Genomic DNA, 22,556 nt, shown 5'->3' with positions numbered 1-22,556 from the left:
AATAGCTGTTATGGTAAGAGAGATAAACTAGAGAAAAATATGTAAACTATGTATGAAAGAAAAATAGAAGGAAACAAAAGTACTAATTGAATTTTATCTTATCTTATCTTATCTTATCTTATCTTATCTTATCTTATCTTGTCTTATCTTGTCTGTGTCGTGTTTCACAAAAAGTGTGAGGCAAAGAAAGATTGTGTAGAAAATATTATTTTTAGTTGAAGTGTGCAAACATGTCACAAATCATGGGTTTTAATTTTGAAAACCTTAAAAAAGATCATGTCATTCTGACTAAATCCTTCATTAACATGATGATAAAGTGCATGGTCAGTTGTTCTGCTGTGGAGCAGAAGTGACGCAGTCTTCACTGGAAAGAGGAACTTTTCGTCAGTGCAGAGCGGTCAGTGTCGCCATAGTAACGATGGTGTCCAGCGGAAGACACAGCCACCAAAAAAACCCACATCATCACAGTGATTCTTTTGCGATATTATGTTTCCTTTTGGAATCTTTCTCCTTCCCTTTGTGTTCACTGTGTTTCCAGATTAAAGGGTTTGTTTTTTCAGGGTTTGTTTTTTTCAGAGTTTGGTTTTTTCAGGGTTTTGTAATCAATCAATTTATAATTTAAATACATTATTTATTCATTCATTCATTAATTCATTTATTCCTGGATTCCTTTGTTCATGTATTAATTAATTATTTTGTTTATTTCTGTATTTATTTTTGTATTATTTATTCATCCATTCATTCATTCATGAATTTATACTGTATGTATTCCTCTATTCATTCATTTATTATTTTATTTATTATAATGTCTTTTGTGGTCCAAAAACAAATCAATATTAGACAAAATAATTTTTAATTAAATAAGAAATAATAAAAAGACGAACTGTCCAGGGTGTAGCCCGCCTATCCCCCTATGTCAGCAACCGTGATAATGGACGGATAAAAAAAAGAAGCAGGTGTACCTAATAAAGTGGCAGGTGTGCGTGTTCATCAAAAACACCTGTGAACAAAACAGCAAGAAATGGTTTACATAGTTTGAACGAGAGGGGGCGACAATGCGCCCTCTTTGAAACCGGAACCGGAAAAAGCCGACGAGGAAGAAAGAAAGCAGAAAGAGGGAATTCAAACACCGTCTGAAAACAATTTTAAACGTAAGTAAACACCACTCAAAGTGAACTATACGTGATTTTTATCAAAATGTTTAACGTATGACGACGTGTTTCCGTAGCGACGTGTAGTCATCGCTGTAGTTCGTTAGTTAGCAGTTAGGCTGCTAAACGGGAAGCTAGTCAGTGATTTAGCAGCCGACACAAGTGTACGTAAACACGAATATTCAGTGTTAATGTGTAGTGTAGACGTAGTTTTAGTCATTTACACCTTTCCCACCGAATCCCATAGAGAAAATCAGCAATTTAAGGTCCAAGCCTCGTGTGGTCATTTGTGTCACTGAGGTCATTCTGAACGTTGGGTTTCAAACACTGAAGTGACAAAATAAGACATTTGAACTTAGTGATGGAGGCAGCAGTGGATGTTAAAATCACAAACTTCAGTTTGCAGTCAGCTCTAACCCTTCACAAATATTGATTACAATGTCATAATAACCTGGGGAAATATACACTTTTTGAATACTTCAATGCCACTTTGACAAAAGCAACAGCACATATGGGAAGTAGAGCTGCTGCATTTGTAATATTTCATCTTAGTTTTTATTTCATGCAAAACATTTTGGTGTTTACTTTCTTTGGTTAACAATAATAAATGCTCATAGGCTTTTTGTCAGTGTTTTCTCGCTGTTCACAGGTGTTTTTGATGAACACACACACAAGGAACCCTTGTGCTGTCCCGTCATCCTTCTCGTGTTGGTCCAGAATGTTCTCCGTCATCTTCTGCTCTCTTCGACAGTTGTCGTTTGTTCTCACAGAATGCAGAGGACGTCCCGCTTGAAGCGTGAACTTCAGATGCTGAGCACCGAACCTCCTCCTGGAGTAACATGCTGGCAGACCAAGGAACGCATCGACGAGCTCCGAGCACGTATGTGTATGCGTCCTCTCTTTTTTTTCACCATCTCTCTCTCTCTCTCTCTCTCATCTCGAGTGATGTCACTTATCACTCGTCATCCTTGAGTATGTGAGTTGATTGTATGGAGCTCTAAGCCTTTTTTGAGCAAAAAAAACAATAACGTATTATTATTTTAATAATCATAATAATAATAATAATACATTTTTACTCAAGGTTGCCGCACAGAAATTATAACAAAAACATAAAATCAACAAAAAAATATCAAACACATCAAAAAATGAAAGAGAATAGATTGTACATTTCCATTGTCCCTTCTCGTTTGCAGAGATCATCGGTGGATCAGGAACTCCATATGAAGGTGGACTCTTCTCTCTGGAGATCAACGTCCCAGAGAGGTACGTGTTCTCTGAAGTTAACCGAGAATAAAGAGAGGTTTTTACATCCACCAGCCACTGAGAAGGTTCTGTTTTCATCAGGAGGTTCCGTTTTCATCAGAAGGTTCTGTTTTCATCAGAAGTAGAGCTGAAACGATTAATCGATGAATTGATTACTAAATTAATTGGCAACTGTTTTGATAAAAGTATAATCGTTTGATGCTTTTTTCATGATTAAAACAAGATTTTCTTAAATGTGAATATTTTCTTAATTTCTTTTCTCTGAATAACAAATAAATCATTAAAAGTCAATCATTTTGGTTTGTGGACAAAACAAGACATTTGAGAACATCATTTCAGGTTTGACAAACACTGTTCAACATTTTTCAAGGTTTTCTGACATTCTGAACACCAAGCGTTTAATCGAGAAAATAATCGTCAGATTAATCGAATATGAAAATAATCATTAGTTGCAGCTCTAATCAGAAGGTTCTGTTATCATCAGTGTGGGTTTATCTGCTGCTTCTGTTTGTAATTAAAGGAAAAGTCCCTCAAAAATGTTTCTTCTCTCAACAGATCAGGATGAATTTTTGCATTTTTTCTGTATCAGTTACAAACTCTCTCTTTCTCTCGTAGGTACCCTTTTGAGCCCCCAAAAATACGCTTTCTGACCCCCATCTATCATCCAAATATTGACAGCTCAGGTCGTATCTGCCACGACGCTCTCAAACTCCCGCCAAAGGTTGGTAAAGACATCGACATCCATGATCTGGTTTTTCTCTGTAATCTCTTACATAAACAAGGATATGCTGTATATACTGCATGTGTCGTTTTATTTTAATCCAGGGTGCCTGGAAACCATCTCTGAACATCTCTACAGTTCTCTCCTCCATTCAGGTGCTCATGGCTGAGCCTAATCCAGATGATCCACTCATGGCTGATATCGTGAGTAATCTCGTATCTTCACAGATTACACAATTATTACATTCATATCAAAAATTAGGAGCATTTTTTGGGTTAGGGTTTTGGCCCATAAAATGTCAGAAACAAACTTTCATTGGTGTTGATGTTTTCAAATGTTTTGTTTTTGCCGCAAATCGAAATTAACCACTTTTAACGATTTAGCAAAAACACACAAGATTATTACGTTTAAGAAAGTGATAAACATGAGAAAACTTCTGTTCTTATTACTGTTGTGTAGACCGTTTGTGACATTTTAGAAAATTCAAAATCTACCAGAAAGCAGAGAGATAGAGCTTTGCACTTGTCATTACGGACGTAGAACAAAAATACGTGGAAACTTCAAGGTTTTAGGTTCTTGTCGTATTAAAAACATCATATTTAAAAAAACAAAAACAAAAAACATTTTGTGTGTAATTTCGTTGTACCTACGTGTGTAATCTTTGTAAGCACGCGTGTAACCTCTTTGTACGTACACGTGTGTAAAGATCCTCTTACATTTTGTGAATGCAGTCGTCGGAGTTCAAATACATCATATTATACCGTCATAGATGGTATAAAAAATGTATACATTTTGTGTCTAATTTTGTTGTACGTACGTGTGTAACCTCTTTGTACGCACGTGTGTAATCTCTTTGTACGTACGCGTGTAATCTCTTTGTATGCAGGCATGTAATCTCTTTGTACGTACATGTGTAAAGATCCTCTTACATTTTGTGAATGCAGTCGTCGGAGTTCAAATACAACATCATATTATACCGTCATAGACGGTATAAAAAATTAATACATTTTGTGTCTAATTTCGTTGTACGTACGTGTGTGACCTCTTTGAATGCACGTGTGTAATCTCTTTGTATACACGCGTGTAATCTCTTTGTACGCACGCGTGTAACCTCTTTGCATGTACGTGTGTAATGATCCTCTTACATTTTGTGTGTAATTTCGTTGTACGTACTTGTGTAATCTCTTTGTACGCACACGTGTAATCTCTTTTGTACGCACACGTGTAATCTCTTTGTACGCACACGTGTAACCTCTTTGTACGCACACGTGTAACCTCTTTGTACGCACACGTGTAACCTCTTTGTATGCACGCGTGTAATCTCTTTTTACGTACATGTGTAAAGATCCTCTTACATTTTGTGAATGCAGTCGTCGGAGTTCAAATACAACAAAGTGCTGTTTGTGGACAAAGCCAGGAAGTGGACGCAGGAACACGCTGTTCAGAAAAACACGGTAAGCCAGTTTTACTTTGTTTTTGTATGTTTGAATGAATGAATGAATGAATGAATGAATGAATGAATGAATGGTCTTTCAGGTAGATTCATGCTCGACTTTCAGGGATGTGCTGTGCTTGTAGACTTTACATGTAGTGGCATGTTTTAACCAGCAAGTGGTGCTGTGTGTCTACAAGTTTTATATTCCTCACTTGTAATAAAGATCATAAAACCACCTTCATATTAAATATTTCTTGGGCTGCAACAATTTCTTTCTTACTAAATGAATCACTAATTATTTTGATAATTGCTTAGTTGAATTGAGTGTTTTCTGTTTATTTTTTAAGTTGATAAAAAGTTTTCACTTTTAAATGTGAATATTATCTGGTTTCTTTGTTTCATTTAAAGAAATCATTAAAACTAAATTTGGTTTGGTTTGACATTTCAGAACCTCACCATTTTGAGTTTTAGTAAACATTTTTCAACATTCATCGCCAAAATGATTGACACAAATGCATTATGAAAGTAAATGTTAGTTGCAGCTCAAAATATTTCTTTCATTTATATTAATATTTTGTTCCTCCTGCTGCTCTTTAACAAGTTAAGAAACTAATTTACACTCAACTCTGATCCTCATCATGAACACGTTGTAACTTGGAATGACTACATTTCCACATTTGGGAAACACTGATTAACATTTGGTGACATTTTATGGAGCAAACCATTTGAATGATGAAAATAATTGACATGTTAATCACTGATGAAGATGATCATTGCTTTCAGCCCTAACTGTCAGCCTGTTTTAAATCCTAATTTGTGTTTGTAATGCATTAAGACATTTAAACGAAATCTGGTCTGACTGTATTAAACCTGATTGTGATCTGTCTCTGATCAGGACGTCGTGGAGGGCAACAAAGAAAACACCCCGGATCAGAGGAGTTCGTCACGCAAGAGAGAATCAGTGGGTTCACAGGAGGAGGGAGAGGAGTCGGCGAAGAAAACCTGTGTGTAGTTTTCTCCTGAATACCCCGTCAATGTCAAGTATTCCCCTGAAATTGATGGTTCAGGTTTTTGAAGTGTGGTTGTATGAGACTCGCATATTTAAGTCCTTGATGTCGTAAGAGTGTGTTTGTCTTGTTGCTCCAACATCGATTTCCAGACTGCATACTCTCCCACGCCAGAGTCCATAGAGAAAATCTTCATTTTTACACCACAGCACACGAGATGTTGATCCACTTCTGTCTCCATATTATTATATAATATATAATATTTTGTAAATTTGGTGTTTGAAATCAATGTTCAGATTTAACTCAATCACACAAAGTGACCACACGAGGCAGCGGAGGACCAGCAGGCCCTGTGTTCCCATGAGCTATAACCTCTGATTTTCTCTATGGACTTTGTTGTGGGGACAGTGATTGATTAGTAAACTTTAGTCTTCAGTCAAAATAAGATGGGATAAAGTGGTGAAAGTGTTTTATGGTTATTATAATTATTACTTTGGCTTTTTTTTCCCAGTTTTAAAACAAAATCAACCACAAGGGTGTGCTCACAGCACAGTTGTTGCTGACCTTACCAGTATGTGACACAACCACACTTCAGAATAAACAAAATACCAACATTTAATATTTTCTTAATTCAGAGATACATATGCTTATTTATATTTGTGTTGTGATATTAAAGTTTCTTTCATAACTCAATCATTTGTTTATGTATATTTTACACACGTGTTTTCTCAGGTCTTGGTGTCTCACATAAGACGCATATCATGTATATACAGTATGAAGGTAATAATTTTATTCAAACATATGCTTACCAGTTGTATACAAAGTATGTACATCCTAAATAGCAACACAAATTGTTTTTTTTTACAAACTAAGGATTTATTTCTTAACATGAAATTATATTTTTGCTTTTATTATATAAAAAAGACAAAACACCAATAAGGATGTAGGGAGTCAATACCATGCTAGTTCAGAGGTAGTTACATTGTATGTACACATTGCTAGCCTACTAGCACTAATGTCTGTAGAAAGGTAGCTACATCCCATTACAGTCTGTACGACCGCTCGCCTCCTGTTGGCAGAGTTGCATAATGTGAGATAAACGGTGCCTTTAAATGGGATCGAGAACCCGTGTTTACGACATGGGTAGAGACGTTATGAACTGCAGTGAAAAACCAAAGCCTGTGGTACACTTCCGCATGCATGCTGCATTGCTTCTGTTGATGAAATGTTTTTATGGCCGGTGAGGCTGTCCGCGCGCACCCAACACGCTTGTTGCACGCGGTTCTAAAATCCGAGCTGCACGTGCTGTGCGTTGATGATGCAGTTTGCGTCATGCACACAGAAGTATAACACGGCCTTTAGTTAAGAGAACACCATCGTGTAAGCAAAAGACAACTCTAGCTAGCATGTGGCCAACGTTGGTGTAGTTCCATTATAATCTCTCTATCACTGAAATCGATATATTAATTTATTGCGCAATGGAAAATGAACGCCAAAACTCACAATGTCGCAAATACTAATTTGAAGGTACCGTAAATCATGTAAACATCGTAAAAAACATATTTCCTGTTGCGTTTTTTTATTACAGTGTCTGAGAAGTATGTCGTCTCTGTGAGCAAAACGACAAATCTTAGCTTACTCCGGTAGAATTTCCTGATGTGTCTGGTGATTAATCCCTTTTATTTGAAACGGACCGTAGCAAGAGCATAGAACTTTTATCCGCAACAAAACAAAAATAAGATAAGAACGCCATTTAAAATATCTGTAACCTCATTATCACATTTTAGTATGAACATTTACACGTAAAACTCTACTGAATCTACCCGAAACTCCCGCCAGACTAAAACATCGACTTGTCTGATTGTTAGATTAAGCTCTTTTTTTAAAAGTTTTTTCCTTGTGTCCATGACTGACGCAGTCCACTGAGAAATGTCCAAAACTGTCCTTTAATTTAACAGTCACGCTGGATTGAGGTGTTTCCTTTGATAGTCTTTAATAGTGAAGGGATCTTTTGACTCTACAGTTTCTGTGTGGACTCAGTCTGAGATGTTTGAGGATCAAAAAACCCAAAGCTGCTGCTGTTCGATGATGGTCCTTGAATGTCTAAAGTGTCCCAGTGATTCAAACAGCCAGAGCTTGGAGGATCACGCATGAGACGTGAGAGCCGGGGGGATGGCGGAGTGATACAGCGAGTACCGGTTACGAGTCACATCTTGATCCAAACTCCATAAAACTTCGTCCTGGTCCAGGCTTGGCCGCTCTCTATCTCTGCTAGCAGGAGTGGGTATCTGACAAGGGATGAGAGGAACCGTGGAAGATGATGAACAGTGGGAAAATCGGACTGGGTCCAGTTGAGGTCGGAAAGAGGACCCACTGCCGTCCACATCGGCAAGTGATGTCTGCATTGACGAATCGGAGCAGGAACTTTTCTCCGTCTCCACAGAAACCAGTGAATCCAGAGTGGGGTCCCGGCGTAGCTGTGGATGAGCTTTGGGGCGAGACCAGAAGAAGATCTGGGTGTGGTCTCGTGTAAAGAGGAGGAACAGGAGCGGGTTGAGGCAGGCGGGCAGAGGCTGGAGAAGCAGAAGGGTTGATTTCAGCACCTCCTCTCCCAGAGAGAGGAGACCCAGAAGGGAGCAGAGGGAGAGGAACGCTACCGGGACATAGAGGAGGCCATTGGTGAATATGAGCCAGGCGACGTGTTTGATCATGGCGCAGTCCCACAGGCCCTCACACTCCCCCCGCAGTAACTCCCAGTAAAGGCGAATGTATGAACCTGTGACTATAAGCAAGCACAGCGTGTTCATCATGATGAGGGCTAAGGGGAAGCCAAGCGAGGACGGCAGCCGGGAGGAAGGTGGTGGAAGGGGTGAGGGAAGGCAAAAAGGTGATGACCCATACTCCCCAACTCCCACTAGTGGGAGGGAGGCGAGGGTGAGGGAGAGCGTGAGGCAGAAAAGCGCACATGTGCGTACACTTCCGAGGGACGGGGATTTCCCGTAAGCTCGAGCACAAGTCACGCTCACGCCACACTGCACAGCTGCGAGTGTCAGCAGCAATACACTCGCCTCGGATGCAAACACCCACACCCATCCTGTTGCCTGGCAACCAGGACCCCCCTCCCAGCGGGCGCCATGGTGGTTGAACTCCCCCAGAGTTAGAGTGTCCACAAGGGTCAGGGTGCACGTGCACACACCTGTCAGAAGGTTGGACCCGCCCATGCAGGCGACAGTGAAGCGGAGCGGTGACAGGTAGCCCGGTGAACTGAAGAGGGACAGGAGCAGCACGGCGTTCCCCAGCAGAGACACCAGGGAAATGGACCATAAGCCCACACGGACCAGCCAGCTGCCCAGCAGGGAGTCACACGGACGGAAAGGACCTGCAGACAAGTAAACAAACAAGCAATGAATAACTTTCTATTCTGACAAAACAACCTCCTGTAAACCAGTGTGATCCAATCAGTGAAGGTATCGTCCGAGTTACCTGGTGTAGGTGTGCACTGGACACTGGTTTGAATTTTTGACTCTTCTATCTCCAGTTGGAACTCCTCCAGGTCAGGGTCATCTGGAACAGTGGAACAGAGTATTTTATCAACTGATGGCTCATTTCTGTCTAGCTGCTTTCTGACATGCACTGAACTCTGAAAGTATGTGTTTGGGACTGTTAGAAGTCAGAAGTCCTGAATATTCCTCTGCCAGTTCCCTTGTACATGACCAGGGTTTTTCAAGCCTGGTCCTCCGGGACTGAGATGTTTCCCTGCTCCAACACACCTGATCTCAAATGGTCAGCTTGTCATCAAACGCTGCAATGCCTGACCAATTCAGGTGAGTCGGAGCAGGGAAACATCTAAAACATGACGGACAGAGGGTCCCCAGGACCAGGAAGCCTCAAGATTCTAAATGGGATCATTCATCCATTTTCTACTGCCTTTATCCTCCACTTTTGAGCAGTGGAGGGGGGGCTGGAACCAATCCCAGCTGACATAGGGTCAAAGGCGGGGTACACCCTGGACGGGTCCCCAGTCCATCGCAGGGTGAATATACAGAAAAGAGTGGAGAACAGGCTAATTCCACAGAGAAAGGCCCTTCTTCTCAAACCTGATGACTTTGTCCATTTTTATATACAGTCTATGTTGGGGGGAGGTGGGTGTGACACTGGATATGTGTGCAAGTACGTGACAAACTGCTTATTATTGCAAAGCATCAAAATCGTATATATCACCTTGCGCTTCATACATTTTATTAAGGCTACATTACTAAATTAATGTCTTTTAATATTTAAAACAAACTTTCAGGTTTTTCACTTTCTTCTTATTCCGAGTTATTTGCTCTGTACACTGAAGAAATCCTTAAACCTGATTACCTTTGGTGTGTGGAGAAATATGAGGGAGGTTTATTATAAATAATCATGAATAGCACATTATACTCATGTTTGTCTGTGTGTGTTCCAACATGTTCTTCTTAACGCAAGACCATAACTGGTGCTTGCATGAGATGTGATTATTGTGACTGTTTTTCTAACAATTTGAGGTGAATAAATTTTAATCAGTGACAGGTGTCTGTTTTAATCATCTTCTGATATTGTTACCTTTGGCTTCGCCCTGCAGCTGCTTATTTTTTGAGGTAATGGTGCAGCTTTAATGGCTTTAATTTCAACTTAATTTGAGTTTATTGGTGTTTATATTTCATGCCTGCCACAGGAATTTATGGAGGGGGTCAGTGGAGCGTGTCGACTGCCAGGTAGCTGTAGTTTCACTGACATGTTGCGAGTCAGCTTGTGTCAATAATTCGGCAGTAAACTCAGGCATATGGGGCTCAGATTTCCACCCCCCTTGTCACGGGTGGTTGCCATATGTGTTTTATTCTGTACATGTGTGTTCGCAGATATGGGGAGTGTGTGTTCTTACAGTGTGTGTCGGCATGGATAGGGTACATAGCCACAGTCCTTTTGTGCAGGTCCTCATCGATGTTGCTTTGCTCCGTGTCCCACTGACTAGCCGGTCTGTAGCTGTCGCACGAGCCGTAAACGCAGCACTGATAGGCGTAAGGCATCTCAATCACCCTGTAACCGAGAGACGCAAACAAAGTCAGCTTTATTGTCAATTCTTCACATGTACCAGACATACAAAGAATCGAGGGCGTTTCTCATTCGCCCGCGGTGAAAACAGTTAAACAGATGTGACATTTCCTAATACTAAATAACAAATAACAATACAAATAGTGCAAAAAAACAACAACTGTCAAAACTGACATTAGAGCATGTGGAACAACAGACTTCTTACAGAGTTCTAGTAGCTGTTGTGTCAATAATTCGGTATCCCGTAATGCAACACCTGGAACCGAAACCGTGCCATTTTGGCAGGAAGTGGTTGACTTCCTGCTAATGATGTTGAAGTGTGTGTCGCAGGTGTGAAAGCAAGTCGGACTAAAGCCGGGTTTCCACTGAGTGCAACGCTCCGGTTCAGTACAGTATGTATTTTTTGCGTTTCCGTAAGTATCAAAATAGCCCCAATTGTTTTTGGTACCATTCCCTTTAGGGTACAGGTAACCATGACAGTCAACTAGAGGGACAGAAAAACATAACTCCACTGCAATCAGTGTAAATAGCCAATGGAAGTTGAGGCAAACACCCACAGTCTATTCTCATATGAAGCTTGACGTTGTGTTGACACAAACAGCCCACATCCTTCCCTGCCAAGTAAAGATACTGTTCTCAGTTGAAACTAGAATGCTTTTATTGCGATGTGTAAGCGTTCTCTGGATTAGATGTGGTAATGCTTCTGCTGGAATAATGTTGGTTCCGGTTGTTCCCATACATGAAAAACACCAGGGGCCAGTATAAGGATCAGATGTTTTCAGTCTGTCAAGATTTGTGATATACTGAGTAATCTCACTGCATTTAAAGTGTGCAGAGGGTAGTTTCAAAAATGGAAACTGAGAAACTGAGTCATGTCTTACACGGATATAATATTGGAGTCAGGTGTGTTGCTTCTGTGGAGATGAAGAAGGGAGAACCAGATTGTGATGAGCTTTTTTAAAGTGACCTGTGACCACAGTGAATATTTGTTGTACACAGGGCTGGACAATGTTCCCGTTCAGACTTGGTATTAACAGCCGTCCTCAGTGAACATGGTCTGAATCCACTTAGTACAAGAAGTGCAGTGTTTTATTTAACGCCTCTTTGTCCAGAGTTTTGTTGTTTGGATGATGCTCATTTGTAAATTCACCGCACCTTTCCAGACCTTCAGGGAACCTGGTTACAAGAATTAACTTGTGTCCCCACACACATTCTGCCTCATTGTTCCAGTGCAGAAAAGGCTTTGAGCTAAATTCTTGGTTCATTGTCAACATTAGCAGAATTGTTGATATTCATAGAAAGGTGTGAACAGAGGTTGAATTGCAGAGAGGAGACAGGGACGTATTGTTTCTGACAGCCACAGGACTCACACCTGCATGGGTTGTCAAATTTAATAAGTGTCACATAAATGGTTCATAAAAGGTTCATGTTGGGGAGAAACACAGAGTATGGGATGAGTGATGGTGTGTGTGTGTGTTTGTTTGTGTTACCTCATGCGTGGGAAGTGATCGGGGCTGAAGGCCTCGTATAAATCTGTGTTGCCCTTCATCTTCAGATGTGTGAGGCCCCCCAAACCTGCGACGGGGACTGAGCTGAGTCGGTTCTCCGTCAGGTCCCTGAGAGGAATAGCAAAAACATGAGGAGGACAGGTAATCAGATTAGTTCAAACTGGGGTGTGAGTCAGATTATCATGCAATATGAGAGACGATACACCAGGGCAAGATATGGATATACTCTATATCACGATATAAATCAAATCAGTATTTCTGTAAGGTTGAGAGATACGGTTTATAAATACTATCTGGATATTTTTAAGTTAATGTAAGAATGAGGTTGAAGGAGCAGAAGAGAAAAAGAAGGAGATTTAGTGACTGTTGTTTACTCACAGTTTGACCAGAGAGTGAAGAGAGAAAAAGGCGTCGGGGTGAATCCACTCGATCATATTCCAGCTCAGATCCCTGACAATAGAAGACGTGAACTCAAATTAACTTCACTCATTAATTGATGGATTGGGATTGATCAATTATGCCAAAAATGTTATACCTAATCAAACTAGGTAACAGTAACTGGTTATACAAGTTCCACCACCTATTTAATACCTATAACCAGCAGTGGTAGTAGTACCACTAACTAGTACCACAGCTAGTGATGCCACCTCTGCCATTGCTCATGTTGTTGTAACAGTACCGCTGCTGCTAGCAGTAACATTACATTACATGTCATTTAGCAGACGCTTTTATCCAAAGCGACTTACAATTGAATTGATTACAATCAGCTAGGGGTGGAATCGAACTTGCGACCATTGCGATTAAGATGTCTTTCGCACACAGGGTACCGGTCTTAACCACTGCGCCACTCCACCCCCACAGTACCACTGGTGAAGCCACCTGCTGCTAGCAGGCTGTTAGTGCTGCCTGTCACTAGTGCTGTCACTAGTGACATGGCTAGTACCGCTGCCTCCTTTACTGCTACTAGTGTTGCGGTGACAGTACCACTAGCGCCGCCTTAGCATTAGCGGGCTGCTACTAGATATTATTACTGTTGCAGAGGTGGCAGCACTAGCCCAAGTACTAGCAGCAGCACTAGCGACAGGCAACACTACTAGCCTGCTAGTTTTAAGCCAGCGCCAGCACCACTAGGTGGCCCCACCTGCTGCTAGTTGGCCGCTAGTGCTGCAACCAGTACTGTTAACTCTGGTGATGACAAGGTGGTGCTAGTACCGTGAACAGCGGCAGAGACGGCAGCAGCAGGCAACATGACTAACTACCAATAATACTATTAGTAGTAGCAGTACTAGTACCACTAACACTGCCTCAACCCATAACCAGACAAACTATCAAATGTTTAATTTTTAAACAAAGCACATTTGTGGCCCTCTTGGTTTAGGCTTTGTTGCCTGTTTTGGGAACACTTGATTTCACCAAAACATTGAAATAAATAATATAAGACACGCTGAAGGAAATGAAACGAGTTGACTCACAGCACTCGCAGAGAGGTCAGCTGCTTGAACGTGCTCGACTCTATCCTCCTGATTTGGTTATGTTGAAGCCCTCTGTTAAAAGAAATGCATTTCAATACTGATGTGAATATGATCCACTTTATTTTTTCACCTGCACCAAACTCAAGCGAGAAAATGTGTGACTTTGGCCTTTAAAATCCTTGGTTCAGCTTTACCTCAGTGACACAAAGTGACCACACGAGGCAGCAGAGGAACAGAGTGCAAGTCATTTAAATCCTTTTAGGGACAAATATTTTTAGTTTTGTAATTCTAGTGAGTATAATACTAGTGACTTGGATGAAAGTTATGTGTGTGTGTGTGAGTGTGTTACGACAGGTGAACTCACATCTCCTGCAGAGCAGAGCAGTGGTAAAAGCTGGGCAGATCCTCGATCTGGTTGTGAGACAGCTCCCTACAACACACACAAACATGGTGACCAGCTGTGGGTTTATAGCGTGGGACAGGATTATTTGCAGAAACAGGACAATGCTTTTTGTCGGGGGGTCGGTGATCGGATTTCATCGCGAAGTGACTGTACCAGCGATGGCTCGGGGGCACAGCTCTGCACAGTTATGGTTTTGTGTGTCAGTTTTGCATCCTCACTCACTCACCCTCCCACCCCGTGTGTGTGTGTGTGTGTGTGTGTGTGTGTGTGCGTACACTCACAGCACTCTGAGGCGAGGCAGCTGCTCGCACAGATCCCGTGGCAGAGCGGAGAGACCAGCCCGGGTCAGCGTCCTGTAGATGAACACAGAATCCTCTGATCATTGTTGAAGTGCAAGCAAGCGAAAGACGCTTCGCTTTCATTCAGTGAGTCTCACTCACTCACTTTGACCAAACTTCGTCTCCCGCTGTTACCACCACAGCACGTTTCCCTCGTACTCTTTACACATCGTCTCATCTCTCTTCACTTATATTCTTTTTCATGGCAAAAGCCACAGTTTGTCACATGACACGTTAAAGTCTCGGAGAATATGTGTGGAAGAAATCATTCAATATCGATACAGTATATCAAGGTTTTTTTCTCTGGATTTTCTTTCCATGCTTTTCCTTAACTTCAGTGTTTTTTTCCCCTTAACATCCAAGGGTTTTTCCCTTAGTGCCCATGTTTTTCCTTAACATCCATCCCTAAACTTCCTTGTTTTCCCCTTAGCATCCATGTTTCTTAAAATATACTTTATTATTATTTTTCAAAGTTAAATGGAGGATATTTCATGTTAGAAACAATGAAACTAAATATAAATATGGTCAAATTCTACTATAACATAAACAATTAAAGAAGTGTTATGAAGTGACTTTTTTAAGTGAATTCTGTGTTTTTCTTCATTTGTTCATTAGAATACTGATATTTCTCCTGGTGTATCGTTGATTGTTCTGCACGAGTAAGGATGCTTTTCCCATTTTAACGTCATAATATACTCAAACAAAGAACAGGTGCAGGTCGTGTGTGTATGAACTTGTATTTATATCTCTGTGGGGACACTTTGTCTAGGCCTCAACTTTTAAGGACTTTTTGAAGATCTGTATTTTTGGGTCAGAATTGGGTTTAGATTAGATTAGTAAGGATTAGGGTATGCGTTATGTCTATTGTGTGTCCTCACTAAGATATAAAAACAAGTCTGTGTGTGTATGTATAGAGTTAAAGGGCATGCTCACAAAATTTCCAGACTGGTGGTTCCTTTCAGATCGGGAAACTCTTGAATCTGAGCTGCTCCATTAAGAGAACTGAGAGAGAGAAACATGGAGAGAGTCTTTATTACACACACACACACACACACACACACACAGATGACAGACTCTTCCTCCAACATCATCACTGGCTTGTTTTACCACCAGACATCGTCACTCACACCATTCAACATGTTCTTAAAAACACACACACATACACACATGACGAGCGAACACAGACGGACAGTGACCACAGACTCACAGTGTGTGCAGCTTCGGTAAGAACTGGAAGGCGGACTTTCCCACATACTGGATGGGGTTCTCATAGAAGTGACTGCAAAATAGAGAAAGTTCTATGTCACGAATAATCCTGACACAAAGTTATTTGCAATGTTACTGCGATAATTGTAAAATAAATGCAATAAAAACAGCTTTACACTAAAATCACTTAAATTTACAGGTGAAACGAAATATTAAAGATTACGATGACTTGGGGGTAGACCGATGAATGGACTTTTATTTTGTCATCAAAGCGTTTATTATTTTTAGTCGAGCTGTAAAAAATGAATCGCCAACTATTGAGATCAGTTCTTTTATTTTTTTTTAAAGATGAACATGGTTTGTGAAATCTTAAAAACTCACTCATTTAGTTTTTTCCTGACATTTTATGGACCAAACAAGTATTTGATTAATCGAGAAAATCTACAGATTAAATTATGAAGATCATCATTAGTCTAGTTTTTTTTGAAGACCTGTCTTCACATTTTCAATTCATTTTGAGATTTTTCAGTTTCACTTGGTTGTGAAAGAGATTTTCACAGAACTAAAGTTTTAAATTCGGCTCTTTTTGACCCGTAAGTTGTCATATGAATGCACTTTTTAAAAAAAAAAAAATTATGACCTCACATTAGAGTTGTGGTTGATAAGAAAACCCAATCAGTTTCAAAATATCCAGCCATGAAGCACAGCAGACTGTTTAAAGTAATCCCCAAGATGTCCAGCAGAGGGTGTAATGAGGACACACGCTCTGCGATAGTTTGTGGAGAGGATATGGCAAAGTTTACGTATTAGACGACTGCTAAGATTCAGGGTTAAAACTCAAACTGCTATTGTTTATGACGTAATTAGAGTGAAGTGGAAAGAATAATAGAAAAATGAAAGTTTTCACGCTCACATGGTTTGGAGCAGAGGGTTTCCCACGAAGGCTCGCTCAGGAATGGCTTTGATATTGTTGTTATGGAAACCGCTGCAAAAAAAAGAAAAGAAGAAGAAGAAATACTGTTATTCTTTATGATATTGTGTGTGTGTGTGTGTGTGTGTGTGTCACGTCTCATGTTGCACCTGCCGTTGCACAGCTGAAAAACATTTTTGGACACATGAGACGTAAAACGCACACACACACACACACACACACACACAACACTGTTACTGTGACACACATGCGCAACATCTGCTCAAGCCGAGGGGAAAACATGGTTTCTGTGGGTGTGTGTGTGTGTGTGTGTGTGCGCGCAGGCAGCGTGGGTGTGTATCCAGCACCTGCTCAGGGCGAGAGAGATCGTATCCGAGTGCCACATTAAAATCACTTAACGGGATTAACTCGGGATAACGCAACCATGATAGTCATGTCAGGCAGGTGTGTGTGTGTGTGTGTGTGTGTGTGTACTCACAGTTCCTGCAGCTTGCTCAGTGTCCTGATGGCCACAGGAAACTCCTGCAGATTGTTGTAGTTCAAATCCCTGAGAAACAGAGAAAACATGTACGATGAAATGTCGTAAATTCACACATATGTGTGACCTTCTGTGTGTGTGTGTGTGTGGAAAAAGTTTGGTCCGACAGCTGCAGAGTGTGAAGTCGGGGATGTGACCTCTGACCTCTGCCTCTCTGACCGGATTATTCAGGTCTGTCTTTGATTAGTGTCCCAGGAAACATTTTTGTCTCCAGTAATACGATATCTTGGCCAGGATTCTTGCGTCTTATGAGTCGTGATGTTGTTTATTTATTTATTACATCTTGCTTTGTAATGATTTATTGATTTAATTGAGTTTTTTCTTGCTCTGTTCTGATCAGACCACTGTGGCCCCGCCTCCCTAACCCACATTTATAAAGAGCTGCAACTAACACTTATTTTCATAGGTGATTCATATTTGGATTATATTCATGATTAATCGAGTACTTATTTAGTCAATAAAACGTTTCAAATAATGCAAATGATGATGTTCTCAAATGTCTTGTTTTTGTTTCAGTTTGAATGATTTCTTTGTTTTATGGAGCATGTGATCAAAAAAAGTCTTCATCTATAGAAAATGGAAGTCTTGTGAAATGTGTGTGTAGTAAATGATTTTATAACACTCCGCTCTTTGTGGTATTTGTCATGAGCGAGGCCGCTGTGAGAGATTAACCCCCGTCATACCAGCGCCAGCCACAGATCACTGACACCTGTCGCCGCTGACGACCCAAACACTTTAACACGCTCTATTCTGGTCTGTTTGTCTCTCTCCAGTTTCTTGTCTTCATCCCACCACAAACATGGCTGCTGTCCCTCAGCCCAGCAGGAATAATTCAAGTGTTAAAGGTACAGTGTGTTAATGAATGATTCACACCTCACTATTATTGGCACAAGAACCCTAAGAACATAAGAATATCGAGTGGGCTCTTCTATCCTAGCAAAAAGTACTATTATGTACTGTATGTACTTATGTATATGTACTCAAATGTCTTTTTAGTTGGCTTGGCTCGTTTTTATGAGCCAAAATGAAACAACACACATTATAGATGCATAGATAGAACCTGTCTGGGTAATTTGATCTAAATTGCCCACATTTTTAATGACATTGGGAAAGCTGAACAAATAATCCTTCGAGTGTGACACTCAGTAAATCCTCCACTTCTTTCTTATTTCATATTTTCATTCATGTGTCCGCACACATGCGCATAAAAAACAACACATTTTGTCCTTCAGCCGCTTGTTAAGTGACGTTTCACCACGAGTTGCTCATGTGTCCTGCCTCAGTTTCCCTGCGGTTTCCCACACCCGCCGCGTGGTTAGGAATCGCAGCAGTCGTGGCTACGGCACGTACGCTCAAACAAGTCTCCCGCGGCAGCAGAGCCGAGCCCACATTCTGACCTCAGCTCTGCCGCCGCCGCCGCCGCTGCTTAGCAATTACCAAACACACAGAGAAATCCATTCATGTTACATCAAGGTAACAAACGTTTTCATCTCCCACATTCCTGACGTTGATTTGCCGGGTTGTGGTTTTGAGACGCGTTCAAGCACCTGCTGAAATTACCCGCACATTAATCATTGTGACTTGAGCGAGTAGCTCCACACTTCATTATCCTGCCCCGACACTTGGTTCACACGCTTCATAAAGGCACATTAATTACAGGTGTTCCATCAACACACAAAGAATTGATGAGTGTAGCTGGTGGGGGTGGACGCATACTTCAGCTCTTACTGATCATTTCATAATCATCTTTCATCAGAGTTTAAATAAACACTAATACACGGTTCCTCCTTGTGATTATTCTGACGTGGATTGAGATTGGGGTTTGATTTGTGACATAATCCTTACATTTTTCAAGTCAAAACTTGATCTAGTGTGTCAATGATCGCACAAGGAAGGACGTGACAGTGACCATTCAAACAAACACAAACATATGCACGAGTTAACTATTTGTTCTTTTTTAAAATGGTTCAAATGTATTCAAATTGTCCAAATAAAAAAAAAAATGGTTTAGTGATTTAAGCCGATTGGATTGTTAAACATATTTCAGTTTAATATTTGTATTATTTCAGGGTTTAGTGTGACGGGTCATGAATGAACGATGAATGCATGTTTGTACAGCTGGTAAACACAGGAGCTGCTCATTCGGCCCGATGGAATGAAATAATGTCAACGTGCAGGTGTGTGTGTGTGTCTGTGTGCGTGTGTGTCTGTGTGTGCATGTGTCTGTGTGTGCATGTGCGTGTGCGTGTGCGTGATACTCACAGCGTCTCCAGACTTTGCAGACCCTCAAAACATCTCGCTCCCATGCTCTGGATCTGGTTGTTATGTAGATGACTGGAAAATTGTCACACATGTATTATATTTATTTATTTATTTAGATTGTGAAAAAAAAAGTTTTCCACACTGCAATCATCATCATCATCATCATCCTCGCCGCCATGCTCCAAACCATTTCTCTGTAAGTTGAGAAAGGCGCAGTCTTTTGTGTAAATGTCACTCACAGCACGACGAGGGCGGAGAGGTTGGTGAAGGCAGAGTCTGGGATGTGTGTGATCTGGTTGAGTGCCAGCGTCATGGCCTGCAGGGAGGGCAGAGAGTCCAGGGCCGTCACTGGGATTTCTGTGAGCGAGTTGTCGTCCAGCCACAGGTGTCGCAGGGATCGGACCCCTCGGAAGGTCCCAGCTGGAACCTCTGACAGCAGGTTAGCGTCCAGACGCCTGCGGGGAGAAGAGAGGCAGAGGAACTGAGCTTATGAGATAATCATCAAGCGATGTTTGCTCATGTGCACGTGCATCGGTGCCCGTGTGTTGTGCCACTGGAGCACTTTGGCTTACAGGAAGGTTATTATGAGAATTACACGGCCTTTTATTCTCCCTCTTTTCATCTCTTGAAGCATCTCATTATGATTTATTCCCATGCTAAATAAGCCTCGTCTCGCTCTGCGAGCACAGACTTGTGTGAAATGTAAGATGAGGAAAAACACAGACGCAGAAACATGCAGGAACAACCGTGGCGAGCCTGTTTGATTCCGCCTCGGTTTTATTTATCTCATGAAAAGTGTCTGGGGGAACAAAATAAGATCTTCTTCAGCTCTTCTTCTTCTCACATCAGTCACTCATGTTTCCACTGCTCCGCATCGGGACTGCAGTGCTGCTCGGGACACACTTTTCTGTCCAAAGCGCAAGACGTTATTGACCGAAGCAAACCGGACCTGGTGGGCGTCCCAAACCCGAAATGTTGTCTGTTTTTGTTGGAGCCACATTCAGCGTGAGCTAAAGCTACAGGTTTAGCCTTAATTCATGGTCGTGTGGTGTATCACTGTTTCACTGGGATTTCAGTGGAGATAGTAGAATAAATCACCTGTTGTAGTTTTCTATTCTGTTTCACTGAAATACAGTTGACGTTACGTTTATTATAACTTTACTGAAGAACATTAGTTTGCTGGTTTTCCACAAACGTCAGTCGTTTACTCCAGGCATCACCAGCGATCATCTGGGGGGTTGGGTTTTGGTTTGGATGGTTGAGCTCATTCGGGTTTGTACCAAATCTCAAAGTCTCTTTTACATGTTTTTCTCTTTTATCTCTTCAACCACCGACACCGATACATTTGTCCCCTCTCTAACGTGATGTCTTCACCCCGCAGGTGATGAGTGTCGACTGTGACACACACACACACACACACACACACAGAGTGATGAATGGTCCCCTCAGGGCTGAGCTGACAAGCTGAGACCACTTCCTCCTGCTATTCTTCTTCCTTTGGCCCTTCACACTCATTCATTAATCTCTGTTTCCTCCCTGCGGCCCCCTCCCGCTCACACACACATTTTCTCCCTGACATCTTCATTGATGCACTCCCTGCCGCTGTAAAGCAAACCACCACCACCACCACCACCCTTCTCCTCTCTGCGTCTCACTCCTTAACTCTTGCTCTTCTTTCAAACATCCTCCGTTATCAATCTTTCCGCCGAGGTGCTTTGATTCCGGCGCTCCTCCTCGGCCTCGTCAGTCCCTCGAAGGCTTCACCAAACAAACAGCATCATCAAAGTGAAATCTGAACTTGAACTCTGAACTCCGGGCTTCTCTCCCCGAGGGAGATTTTCCATCAGAGGAGGCAACTGTATACACTGGCAGATGCTCACATGCATACCGCCACATCCACGCGTGAACGTGCATTTCATCTTCTCCACTTCCTGAGCTCTTTTTCTTTTCTTTTCTTTTTTTCTAAACATCATCCTTGTGCATCCTGTGCACCCGCCTGCGACCGTGGACATTGTTTGTCCCTGACCCAGATCGAAGGATGAAAGCTGCGGAAGAACCTTCAGCTTTCTGGTTTCTGGTCTTCAGGGCAAAAATAATAATTGCTCCTTTGGGTGGACCTGTGCGTTCTCCAGAAGGTCCGGACACAACCAGGAATGTTCCAGAGGAGCCAATAAAGCAGCAACTATTTCCTGTCCCATCACATCAAAGTCCGAGGTACGATTACAGGAGAGAGAAACAGAGGCAGAAAGAGAAAGTTGTCCGAACGTTCCAGGATCCGCTGCTTTTATTCTCCAGATGGTCAAAAAGGTTTCACAGAACTTGGAGAAGCACGTACCGCGGCATTGATTTTAAGTTGAAGTGCGTGTTTACCTCCACTGATAAATGCACTTTCAGTCCATGACTGTAAAAGCGCCAGAGTATAACATTTAGATATAAAGATAATCAGAAAAATGAATAGATGATACCTATATTACACGCACTTGTTGAAATACAAAGACATTTAGTGTTCAAGAGGTCAAAACCATGGTTTATGAGGCCACAGTGACGTCATCAGGTCACAGTCCAAGTGAACGTTTGTGCCAGATTTGGAAGATGATAAAATTGTAATGCGGCGTTGACCTTTGGCTACAGAAGGAGAAACAGTTCATCAATGAGTAAAATGTAAAAGGATTCTCTCCCTGCATTCTTGAGATAAAGCAATGGCAGCAAATGTGACATCAACAGGACGTTGGCCTTTTAACCACCAAAATCCACTCACTTCTTCTTTGAGTCCAAATGAACTTTTGCTGCAAATTTGAAGAAACTCCTGCCAGGTGAAGCTGAGATGTTGCTTTTAGAAGATTATAATTTGTCGCATCAGTTAAAGTGTTAAAGTGTTCTTTAGATAACTCAATAGCAGAGAAGCTAAATGAGGTCAAAGTGACCATTGACTGTCTAATTACAATCAGATTTGAATCCAAGTGAATGTTGGAACATCCTATGTTTGATAATTTCCTAAAAAACAACGTGACCTCCATTTGACCTCCTTTTGACCTCCAACCACCAAAATCTACTCAGTTCTTCTTTGAGTCCAAGTGAACGTTTGTACCAAATTTGAACAAAACTTCCTCAGAATCTTCTGAAGATTCACATATTCACAAACACATATTTTCACTGGTCGCAGTGGCCTTGACCTTTGACCTTTGACCACCAAACTTCGTCAGTTGATCTGTGAGTCCCAGTCAACGTTTATACCTTTTTTCCAA

The 22,556-nt window shown here is 41.5% G+C and overlaps 2 protein-coding genes across 8 annotated transcripts in view; one reads left to right on the top strand and one right to left on the bottom strand.

Moving 5' to 3' along the window:
• The first annotated feature begins 1,070 nt into the window (after window positions 1-1,070).
• On the top strand, window positions 1,071-18,217 carry ube2t (ubiquitin-conjugating enzyme E2T (putative)). Of its 5 annotated transcripts, none has more exons than XM_044038467.1 (7): window positions 1,071-1,151; window positions 1,922-2,031; window positions 2,345-2,414; window positions 3,030-3,135; window positions 3,240-3,338; window positions 4,506-4,589; window positions 5,466-6,270. In XM_044038467.1, the coding sequence occupies exons 2-7, from the start codon at window positions 1,923-1,925 to the stop codon at window positions 5,580-5,582; spliced, it is 585 nt and encodes a 194-aa protein (XP_043894402.1). In that variant the 5' UTR covers window positions 1,071-1,151; window position 1,922; the 3' UTR covers window positions 5,583-6,270. The 5 variants fall into 5 exon arrangements, with proteins under 5 accessions (XP_043894402.1, XP_043894403.1, XP_043894406.1 ...); XM_044038468.1 differs by having other exon boundaries at window positions 1,903-2,031; XM_044038471.1 differs by lacking the exons at window positions 4,506-4,589; window positions 5,466-6,270 and adding an exon at window positions 17,823-18,217.
• The window catches only part of LOC122777274 (leucine-rich repeat-containing G-protein coupled receptor 6), a 57,770-nt gene continuing 41,559 nt past the window's right edge, over window positions 6,346-22,556 (bottom strand). For all 3 annotated transcript variants that reach the window (XM_044038396.1, XM_044038398.1, XM_044038399.1), the window contains exons 5-18: window positions 19,551-19,766; window positions 19,312-19,383; window positions 16,990-17,058; window positions 16,494-16,565; window positions 15,582-15,653; window positions 15,308-15,376; window positions 14,318-14,389; window positions 13,998-14,063; window positions 13,634-13,705; window positions 12,540-12,611; window positions 12,144-12,269; window positions 10,484-10,638; window positions 9,061-9,141; window positions 6,346-8,956 (exon numbers count right to left, since the gene is read on the bottom strand). In XM_044038396.1, coding sequence (XP_043894331.1) covers window positions 7,722-8,956; window positions 9,061-9,141; window positions 10,484-10,638; window positions 12,144-12,269; window positions 12,540-12,611; window positions 13,634-13,705; window positions 13,998-14,063; window positions 14,318-14,389; window positions 15,308-15,376; window positions 15,582-15,653; window positions 16,494-16,565; window positions 16,990-17,058; window positions 19,312-19,383; window positions 19,551-19,766 — 2,449 coding nt within the window. In that variant the 3' untranslated portion in view covers window positions 6,346-7,721. The remainder of the gene's footprint in view (window positions 8,957-9,060; window positions 9,142-10,483; window positions 10,639-12,143; window positions 12,270-12,539; window positions 12,612-13,633; window positions 13,706-13,997; window positions 14,064-14,317; window positions 14,390-15,307; window positions 15,377-15,581; window positions 15,654-16,493; window positions 16,566-16,989; window positions 17,059-19,311; window positions 19,384-19,550; window positions 19,767-22,556) is intronic.

This window comes from Solea senegalensis, linkage group LG11 (assembly GCF_019176455.1).
Source record: "Solea senegalensis isolate Sse05_10M linkage group LG11, IFAPA_SoseM_1, whole genome shotgun sequence".
NCBI classification, from domain to species: Eukaryota; Metazoa; Chordata; class Actinopteri; order Pleuronectiformes; family Soleidae; genus Solea; species Solea senegalensis.
Note: the sequence above shows the minus strand (reverse complement) of the source record. Positions and strands in the feature narration are given on the sequence as shown.